The sequence below is a fragment of the Sinocyclocheilus grahami genome, unplaced genomic scaffold (genome assembly GCF_001515645.1).
Source record: "Sinocyclocheilus grahami isolate Dianchi unplaced genomic scaffold, SAMN03320097.WGS_v1.1 scaffold249.1, whole genome shotgun sequence".
In the NCBI taxonomy this organism is placed as follows: Eukaryota; Metazoa; Chordata; class Actinopteri; order Cypriniformes; family Cyprinidae; genus Sinocyclocheilus; species Sinocyclocheilus grahami.
Genome location: NW_015505428.1, coordinates 1,809,988 through 1,820,742, shown reverse-complemented (window position 1 = coordinate 1,820,742; position 10,755 = coordinate 1,809,988). Strand labels below are relative to the sequence as shown.

General features: G+C 35.2%; 1 protein-coding gene across 3 annotated transcripts; it reads right to left on the bottom strand.

Annotated features, from left to right (window-relative positions):
• Nucleotides 1–3,880: 3,880 nt before the first annotated feature.
• On the bottom strand, nucleotides 3,881–9,552 carry smim14 (small integral membrane protein 14). Of its 3 annotated transcripts, none has more exons than XM_016289566.1 (5): nucleotides 9,396–9,552; nucleotides 8,149–8,229; nucleotides 6,430–6,478; nucleotides 6,192–6,340; nucleotides 3,881–5,212 (listed from the first exon to the last, which is right to left on the bottom strand). In XM_016289566.1, the coding sequence occupies exons 1-5, from the start codon at nucleotides 9,543–9,545 to the stop codon at nucleotides 5,174–5,176; spliced, it is 468 nt and encodes a 155-aa protein (XP_016145052.1). In that variant the 5' UTR covers nucleotides 9,546–9,552; the 3' UTR covers nucleotides 3,881–5,173. The 3 variants fall into 3 exon arrangements, with proteins under 3 accessions (XP_016145052.1, XP_016145053.1, XP_016145054.1); XM_016289567.1 differs by having other exon boundaries at nucleotides 9,327–9,418; XM_016289568.1 differs by lacking the exon at nucleotides 9,396–9,552 and adding an exon at nucleotides 9,286–9,355.
• Nucleotides 9,553–10,755: the final 1,203 nt, after the last annotated feature.

The following is a 10,755-nucleotide window of genomic DNA, read 5'->3' as shown; positions in this document are numbered from 1 at the left end:
AAGGTGGAACATTTCCAGTAAATTTTGGAAACTTTCCAGGATTTTTTTGTAATATTCCAGGGATTTTTGGGAAGTTTCCGGAAATGTTCCACCCCTTTGCAACCCTACACACAACCCAATCAATCACAGTTTATTCAATCACTCAAGGTTATGCAACCAAGGGTTAAGAATGTCAGAAGGGGGAAAGGAGGCTAAAAAATTTTTAAACAGTCTAAATACATCATCATGACCTGCAAGTTAACACAGACAAGGTGAGGGAGGGTTCGGTTTAGGCTTAGACTTATGGGCTTCCACAACCAGTCCAGTTAAGGACGAATAGTCATTTGAAATCCATTTTAGGGCAAGTGACTTTACAGCAAAGAAAGGCAGAGTCACTTTTGATTACTCAAGTTAAAGCACAAAGATATTATTGTACATAATACTGGCGTTAACTAAAATAGCAACTAAAGAACCTCCAACTGAATCCAAATTGTCTTAACTTGCTCGGCACAAGCACAATTTTATCAAACATTAAGTTTTGATATATTTACGGTAGGAAATTTACAAAATATCTTCATGGAACATGATCTTTACTTAATATCCTAATGATTTTTGGCATAAAAGAGAAATGTATAATTGTGACCCATACAATGTATTGTTGGCTATTGCTGCAAATATCCCCCAGCGACTTAAGACTGCTTTTGTGCTGCAGGGACACACACATGTCTTTACTGTCACTTGATTAATGTGAATGATTACAGTGATTACTCGTACTTCATCATACTGCAAAAAGGTGATTTTTTTTTTTGTTACAGCTGCTCAGACAAACACACCTGTAAGTTGAGGCTGGGTTTGGTGTTTGTCTAAAATCTAAAAGGTGTGCATTATAGCTGACACCTAGATGAACACTTTACAGCTGGGTTTATGACTGTAAGTCACTCTTTTCAAATGCTACATGTATACCAATGTTGTATGTAACTTTAGAGACGGTCCCTAAATTTGCGAATATCGAACATCCAACATCAAACCAACTTTATGCCTGATTCCGGTCGATCAGTGCATCTCTATATCTAACTGCACCTTTAAAGGGGTCATAGGATGCCCATTTTCCACAAGTTGATATGATTCTTTAGGGTCTTAATGAAAAGTTTGTAACATAGTTTGTTTAAAATGTCTAAATGGTAGTGTAAAAACCCCCTTTTCAGCTCTTTTCAGATCAAGCCGTTTTTGTAGCATTTTACTTTAAATGTTAATGAGCTCTGCTGACCCCGCCCCTCTCTTCCGAGCCGCTCTCTGAGGGACTGTTTACTTTAGCCGCATTCATCGTGAAACTTGCTAATTAGCACATTATTCGGAAAGACGATTTGCAAAGATTCGTTACAAAACATTATACTTTCTTCTTCTGTAGATGAGGCTGGATCACGAATGATTCGCGTGAACATAGACGCATTTATGTAAATCGGGGTGCATTCCCTTCAGAAACAAAGTAATCCACTGCGAGTTCAGCGGCTCAGATGTCGGGAGTAAATGACGACTGCTGTTCATTATTACATCCAACAACAGAACACCTCAATCGCTCAGGAGTCATTCTTGTCTACATCTGCTCCGGCGGTGAAACAATGGAGGACTGATGACAGTCACTCAGGGCGGAGCTAAGACACCAGTCCAGTCTGTGCTGAAACACTACTGTCAATCAAACTATCGTGGGAGGGGCCTGTCTGTGTGACATCACACAGACAGGCATCTGAGATCGGCTCGATTTGAGAAAGGGGAAAACATTTAACCAGATTAAAACTGGGTGGATTTTTATCATTATAGGGTGGTTGTGTACACACACTGCCAACACACATTTCAGTTCAAACAACTTGTAAAAGTGCATGTAGCATCCTATGACCCCTTTAACTTATATTAAACCCTGTTATTCCTTTAACGTCGTTACCTCATAGATGGGCAGGGTCTCGGAATTCCAGGCTTTGATCCGGGATTCATTAACATCCACCACTGTTACTGTGATCTCGGGACACATGTTTGCAATGACACTACATGTCGGACCTCCGACATACCCAGCGCCTATACAGGTGCATCAGACTATGTGAATTATGAAAGGCCCTCATCCTCTTTCACAGGGATCCAGGGCCTCACGAGGTGGGTAATAACTCATTACATGAAATCTGGATTATGTAATCAGATTCCAAAAAAAAAGTGATTAGTAATTAGATTATATTGCATTTTAAAATACTCGTAATCAGGCTATAGATGCTATTTTATTGATTACATGATTACAAATTATTCACACAATAGCAATAAATTATTTATAATTTATTGATTCTCCCCAATTCTTTTTTTCATCTATTAAACGTTCCTTTTTAAATAAGCTTACCACTTATATCGATTCAGAAAGTCTTCCAGTTTTGTGGACATTCATGAGTCAGGTGGTTATAATTACACAGAAAACCGAGAGGCCACGCTGCGTCTGACCACTGGATTTACAAAAATCATCTCAATCAACTGCTGATGAACACATTAATGTTTATTTGAATTTTCACTTTATTTAACCATGTGTTACTAAGTCTTTGGAAGGCTTTTGACTTTAAAACACATTAAAATGCACAGATTCATGTTATTTCTTATTTGTATAACTTTTTTTTGTCAGATTAACCTCTTTCATCTAATATATTTTCTTGAAGTAATTATTTAAATAAATATTTTAATAATTAAGTATCACATTTGCATGTTCACGGTTCTCTGACGTAGGTTAATATTCACATATGCAGATAGATAACCATATAACATATTTCATTTTTGTAGTCAGCATTTTATTTTGATGTTCTTTTTAAATTATTTATTTTAATTGTACATTTTAATGATTGATGAACCCCCTGCATTTCCTTTACGAACCCGTTTGGGAAACCTTTATAATGTAATGTTTAATGCATTTCATGTTGTTGATTACAACTAAATGAATTATTTTTCTATCTCACCCACTCACACACACACACACACACACACACACACACACACACACACACACACACACACACACACACACACACTCTCTCTCTCTCTCTCTCACACACACACACACACACAGTTACAAGTTTTTTTTATTAGCTAGTTAACTAGTAAAACTACACATTCTGAACAATTATTGTTTTAAGCAGTGTATTATTAGTCATTATGCTACACTCTAAGAAAATAAATCACAGGTTTTTACCTGCATTTTAAATTAGGCATTGTATTTTGTGTTTTCGGGTTACAACGGATAATGTCCTGGAAAATTATTAGTACCTTTGCCATTTTTCTAGATATTTTTCTTACAGTGTACTAACTGATCAACAATCACATGTACAAGCTACTATCAAGGTGTATCATAAATGAACAATTATTAAATTATTATTGTTATTATCAAATTGAACAACTGCAAACAGCAATAACTTAATTCACGTGATGTATGTACTTCTAGGCATCTTTGGTTTCCTCTTTTTTGTGAAATTTAGATGGAAAATGTGTGCCTTTTTATTGTTTGAGTCACTTATCAAAAGTTGCTAAAAGTAGCCAAATAAAATTTTAAAACGGCTAAATTTGTTGCTAGGTGCTTTTGGAAGAAACAGTTGCTAGGGTAGTCTGAAAAGTTGCTAAATTTAGCAACAAAATTGCTAAGTTGGCAACACTGTACTTCGGTTTGAATGTTAATGTAAATATGGCAAAACTGATTATTGGGAATTTTCATTTGACGTGAAACGTCATCAGAGGAAAGCATTAGTGGTCCGTTTGACACAGAAATGTTGAGACGTTCAAAGTCATGTTGAACAATTCTAATTAGAAAGCTATGAAAGAGACTAACCACTACACCAACAAATATCCCCATTCTCACATTTAACAAAACAAAGACACGATGGGATGCTATAGATCATATTTATTTGTAGTAACCAAAAGTGCATAGATGAAGCCCTTTCTCATCGAGCAGTTTTATTAGAACAGTGTACATCACGCCCTGAAATCCACACCGACACCTTCACTGATCTACCCAGAAATATTTAGTCCAACCAATTAATACATTCTAACATTCTCCCAGAACTGAAGAGACGGGAAGTTTAAGTTCCACCACACTTGAAGACTTTACATCCTATCTTTGGTGTTTTTCTGGAGCTTTGCTGTCTTTACACAGTTGTGAAGGTGCCAGAACGAAAGTGCTACAGTTTTGCCTTTAAGCTTATCCTAAAGAGAATCTCACTCTTTGCAAATATTACCAAAATTGCAACGCCAAAGCTTATTTTGAAAGCCACTGTTTCTGAAATTTGACAGCTATAAGTGTTGTAGTTCGTACAGCTACATAATGATTCCTGAGCAAATGCAAACAACTCGGTTAAGAATGGCATTTAGCTGGCTGTACTAGCAATTGTTTTAGTGATTTTTGTACATAAAGAGTAAACAGACTGTCATCGAGTCTTCGGGGTGGAGAGGTCTGCTTTAGATCAGCTGTGGTCAACAGATCCCAGACCATGACAACATTCACAAAGCCACGACTACAATGATAACACCCAAGTAAAAACTGGAATACGCCCATTTCATTATTGCACAACATTTTGATTTAAAGGGATAGTTCCCCTTCAGTTGAAAAAAAAAAAAAAACACTATGCAAGACAATGGGGACCAGCAACTGAAGGTGAACTGTCCCTTTAAGAAGTGGTCTCGGTCGGCCTCAAATGTGTGAATCGTTTCAATTACATCAGTGTTTAGAATGAGCTGTCTGTGAAGTCATCATAGCTTCAGGACAAGAACATTATCCTCTTCACCTACGTCTACACAAAAATAACCCGAATATCTTAACGAAACCAGATTTCTATGTAACCTTGTGTCTAGATCACAATAGGCAAGTGTCATTACACAGGCTTATGTGTCATTTTAACACTTGCTAAATACCTAATAATGCTTTATAGTGAAAATATAGTAAGAAGTAAAAAATCGGAAAACTTTAGACTTTAGACCTTTTCTCAACTTTCTCTTTTGAAATATAACACAAACTGTACAAACACCTTGTTATCCAAGAGTCTGTGTAGATCAGGCCCCCTCCCTATTGGACTAAAGAATCTGAAATGTGAAGCACTGACAGATGATTAAGGAAACTAAGGAGTTATATTAGTCACAGTAGATGATCAGGTGGAAGCTGGAGTAAAAGATCCGTGAGAAAGCTCTAGTCCACAGGAGGTGCTGGTGGCTCTCTGCCATGATTCTAAATCAGGAGAAAAGAATTCCATCCAATGACTACAAGAACTCCAATTCAGTGATTCATGTGAACCGACAGTGTGTATGAAGAGATACAAAGCCCATAATATACATTGAATGTTTTGCTGATGGTTAAAACCTATTAAAGATGTGCATGCGTTGCTACACTTTCTGATTACTGTTATTTCACTGTGGAGGTGAGTTTGATGATCATTTATACACTACCGGTCAAAAGCTTGGAATAATTGAGATTTCATCTTTTTTGTAAGTCTCTTGCTCATCAAGGCTGCATCTATTTGACGAAAAAACAGTAAAAAGAAAACAGTAATATTGTGAAATATTACCATTTAAAATAACTGCTCATTATTATTGGTACTGAATTATTAATAATGTTTATTATTATTATTATTACCAATGTTGAAAGCAGTTTTTGCTGCTTAATATTTTTGTAAAAAAATATTTTAATAAATATTTATATATACACACATATATATATATATTTATATAATAGAAATCTGTTGTAATATTATACATGTCAATTTTGATCAATTTCATGTCTGCTTGCTGAATAAAAGTATTAATTTTTCCCTTACCACAAACTTAAATGGTAGTGTATCACCATTACCACACAATATTATGCAGCAAAAACTGTTTTCAACATTGATAATAATCAGAAATGTTTCTTGAGCAGTAAATCAGCATATTAGAATAATTTCTGAAGATCATGTGACACTGAAGACTGGAGTAATGATGCTGAAAATTCAGCTTTGATCACAGCAATAAATTACATTTTATCAGATATTCAAAAATAAAAGTTATTTTAAATTATATAAGAATATTTCACAGTATCTCTGTATTTACTGTGCCTTTAACTAAATAAATGCAGCTTTGGTGAGCATAAGAAAAAGCATTAAAATGTTTGACAATGTTATGCAAGTGATAACTGACACAGTTGATTATGAGGGAGTTTGTCCGTCATGACTTACACCATGGGGACCGGAGGGCTTGCTGCTGGCTGAAGGGCCCCTCAAGCTGGCTGGGCGGATCAGAAAGAGCACGAGAGCTAGCACAAGCCATCCCATAATGATCATGGGTAGAGTGATGTCCCCTTCTACTGAGGAGTTGGGGCCTGGCACTGCACACACACAAGACTCACAAGTTAGAAAAGAACACACAATATGTGCCATAGTGCGATATGCTTTAGTTTTGCACAGACAGACTCACTCTCCTGAAGGCACTCTGTGTCTGTACAGTAGGACTGGGACTGTCTCAGCTTGGAAATGAATCACAAAGAAAATATTTCATCAAAACGGCTGATCAAAAAAAACATACTACAGGTACATCTCAAAAAAAATTTATATCATGAAAAAGGTCAATATTTTTTGTCACTCATTTCAGAAAGTGAAACCCATATATTATATAGATTAATTACACATAGAGTGAAATATTTCAAGCCTTTATTTCTTGAAATTTTTTGATGATTATGGCTTACAGATAATGAAAATCCAAAATTCAGTGTCTCAGAAAATTAGAATATTACATAAGCTCAATAAAAAAAAAAGGATATTTTATACAGAAATGTCAGGTTTCTGAAAAATATGTTCATTTCTAATAAATGCTTGAAATATTTCACTCTATGTGTAATGAATCTATATAATATATGGGTTTCACTTTCTGAAATGAGTGACAAAAACTATTGACCTTTTTCATGATATTCAAATTTTTTGAGATGTACCTGTATATGGATGAAATGACAACAGTGTGTATGGATGTGGGATTCTGCCTTGAAGCAATTTTAGAACAAAAACGAATGCTTCTATATTACACTAATTCATAAAACATTTATTAATTTTGAATTTAATTTGAAACAATAAATGTGTGTGTCCCTCTGCAAAATGCTAATTTCATTCATATTATATAGATATATTGTATATATAGATAGATATATAGATATCATATAAGTATTTTTTGATATCCCCCAAAAAAGCATCATATCTTGTTTTCAACAGGGCAAAAACTATTGGATTTCAAATGCTTGCTCCACAAATATTTAAAATAGCTGAACCAAACGTTATTCATTGGCTAAACTAAGTGAACCAGAGAAGCACTAGCGCCATCTACTGGCCATTTATTTCAATTACAAAAGCAAAATTATTCGACACCTATTGCATAATTTTAAAAAGGTATATGGGCTATTTTCAACACTCTCTTAAAGTGGATATTTCTTTTTATAAAAAATATTTTCAATAAAGATTGGAAATTGCCTAGATGATGTTGGTCCTGAATCTGAAGTTCCTTGTGTTATTGCATATAGACAATAACTTATTAAAAACTACAAACAACTGAAACACACAAGCCCTCTCAGACCAGCACGCTTCCATATGAAATTAATTAAGTGAAATTAAATGCCTTTATACACAGTTATAAAACAAACATTTTGGCAATTATTTATTAGTATCCTAGCTTCATTAGCCAGTGTGAAATCAATTATAATTCTTTCTCTCCATTATGAAAAAAACAACACATAGTAATGCTATTTGTACAATTCTTTTATATGCTTAAAACTAATTAAACAGCAGTTTAATTGCAAAGTAATTTTAGTTCAGGGTTGTGTATAGGAATTATATAAAAAAAATGTTTTTTAAATGTAAAGACTACTCTCCCTCAAAATAATCTAAGATACAAATATATACAGGTGCATCTCAATAAATTAGAATGTCATATATATATATATATATATATATTACAATATCTGATAACCAATATTGTACCAAGAAAAGAAGAGAAATCCAAGGACAGGGTCTGTCTCAATCAGTTATTACATTTTCTTTCATACAGATCAGTGGATCAGTAAGTTTATATAAAATGTATAAGATTAATTTCTATTTGCACATCCGAAGTAAGCAAACGCAAGTATGTTTTTTTAAATATAATATTACTCACCAGGCTGATGAGTCTCCTCATGGCATGTTCATGAGAGCAGATGCACTCACAGGGGTCATAACCTCCCTCTGCCATCCTCTCCTTAATAAAACAGAGGATTCACACATAGACAGATCACAGCCTCTAATAATAACAATAATAATACCTTATTTTAAACACACACAGAGACTCAAAAACGAATGGGTATGGTAAATTATGATGGCTAGGATGTCAGCGTGACTCACATTTGAAATCCAAATAAACACAAAGCTGTGGCAGGCTACTTTAAACACCCAATGGACTGCATATAAAGTTAATGATCTAGAGCTAAAAAGTGTATGTTATTTATACGGTTTCTCCTCTCCCGAGCGTCATCTGCAGCGGTGCATATAAATGTTTTCTTATGAGTAAAGGTGTATGTGAATAAAAATCTGTTTGGTGGACATAAACTGTGTGTGGGGGGTCCAAGCACCAAATTGTTCATGCGTTTCGTTGATTTGGTTTCAGTTTCGTATTGGCCCAAGTCACAGGACAAAGAGTAAAATGATCCTTTACTTAAGTTTGAATTTATATTACACAAATTGAAATCAACTTCTAAAGTGTGTGCACTGTGAGTCAATTCCTAAATGGAAAATACTGCAGTAAAAATTGCCATTCCTAAATATATTTGTTTGCCACAGCAATTATAGGTCCACCACTATCTAGACAAACTAAGGCTTTCAAAACAGTTTTGTTCCGTGTGCATTATTTAAAGCATGACTGAATAGCTATAGAAACCTGTAAACAAATGCATGTAGCCCCTGGAAGAAGGAAGCCTACTCAAAACAGTGCATTACCATACTTATTCTCCACAAAATAATACGAATGAATTAATAAACGTTTGATGCAACTGGCTTGGTTTATCAGATAAGCTACGTTTCGTTGCTTCCTCTTACTCAACCACTGTCTGTTTAAACACTAACAACTTATAAACCACTAAAAATCTATTTGAAGTATTATGCAATAAACAAAGAATAAAAAGTTATGTTTGTAAGGCAAAAAAGCAGTTTTCACTAGGCTATTATTAGCGTCTTTAAAGAATGTTTATGTAGTCATTAAAGCAGTGTAATTATTTTAACAGAGACAGCATTTAAAACAAAAACAAGACAAGAGTTTTACCCCAGTGCAAAACAAAGCAGATCTGGATACAGATGTCTTACCGATGATTCGACAACTCACTCGAAGAGCTTGAAAAGCATTCGCTTCAAACCAGGAATGTGAATACTGACCCCTGAGAGTCTCCAGATCCAGTGCAAACGCTCCCTGTGTGCACTGTTGTGTGGCCCCGGGCCCCAGCTCCGGCTGATGTTCCGGCTGTGTTTTGATAAAGATCGGGGAAGCACATTTAGGAATGTTACTAAGGCGAAGGCTTGGCTCATGAATATTAAGTAGCTTGCGCTGACGTTGTTTGTATCCGTCCTGCGGCGTCCAATCGCTCAGCCTAATTAATATCCAAGAGGAAACATTTCAGCAAATCAGCAAGGCCGACCGGACGGAAGTATTAATATGCATGAGGCAAGCCTTTCCCGTAGCAGGATTCGTACAGTCGTGCTGTGGAGTTAACCGATGAGAGCCACGTCGCTACATGTGGCATATTTTGGGAAGCACTGAATAGCCGTTACTTTTCTCACCGTTCGCAGAGCGCATCATCTATTCATTGGTTATCGCATTATCGAGTGTAAATAACGCAATGCATATTTGCAGTGTAGCTACATCAGTCACAGGAGTGTGTCTGTGTGGATGAAGTGTGATGGAGAAAATGCAAGCTCAAGCTCATCATCATCACTCAGCCCCGTTTAAACTGCATTAAGGGTTGCGCAAATAGCAATCAACAGTAATTTTGGAAAATATTTAGAAAAATAATGCAGGCTAGAGTAACATGAAGACTCAGCAGCCTAATCAGTCTTACCAGAATTTAGAGAGCCGGGCCTGTTCATGACCATTACTGAACATCTGAACATAAACAACCAAAACACTGATTATATACTGTACTGTACATGCATTACATGATTATTTAATGTTTTTTTTACAATTTAATATGTCTGTATGTATATATATATATATATATATTAAAAAGTGCATATCTTGTAAAATAATAGACTTATTTAATAAAAGATGCTTTATTTTACATGGTGCGGGCGGGCCATCATGTCAAAGACACATAACCTACTGAAAATGAATCATGGCTGATTGCAAACAATGCATTTCTATGGAATTGCAGAGGAAGGCTTTGTGAAAATCAGAAAATGTGTTGCATCGAACATAGAAAACTACATATCGCGTAAACTGAAAGCAATCTTAGTTTTTGTGAGTTCTTTGTGACCTGCTGAATGCACTTGGATTATGAATTCATGTCCCCTTTAAATACAAATTAAAACTCTTTTTATATGCAGTGATGTTGAAAGTAATTTTGTAGGATGAATTTGCACTTTTGACCTCTGCTGTTTACTTTAATGTCACCCCAACACATCTAGCCAACCAATTACATGTCTTATGATATTGACATGTTTTTATTATTATTATTATTTTAACATAGAATGCTACATGACATGCAGCCACTTGTAGTGCACTTTACACCAAAAACAATAA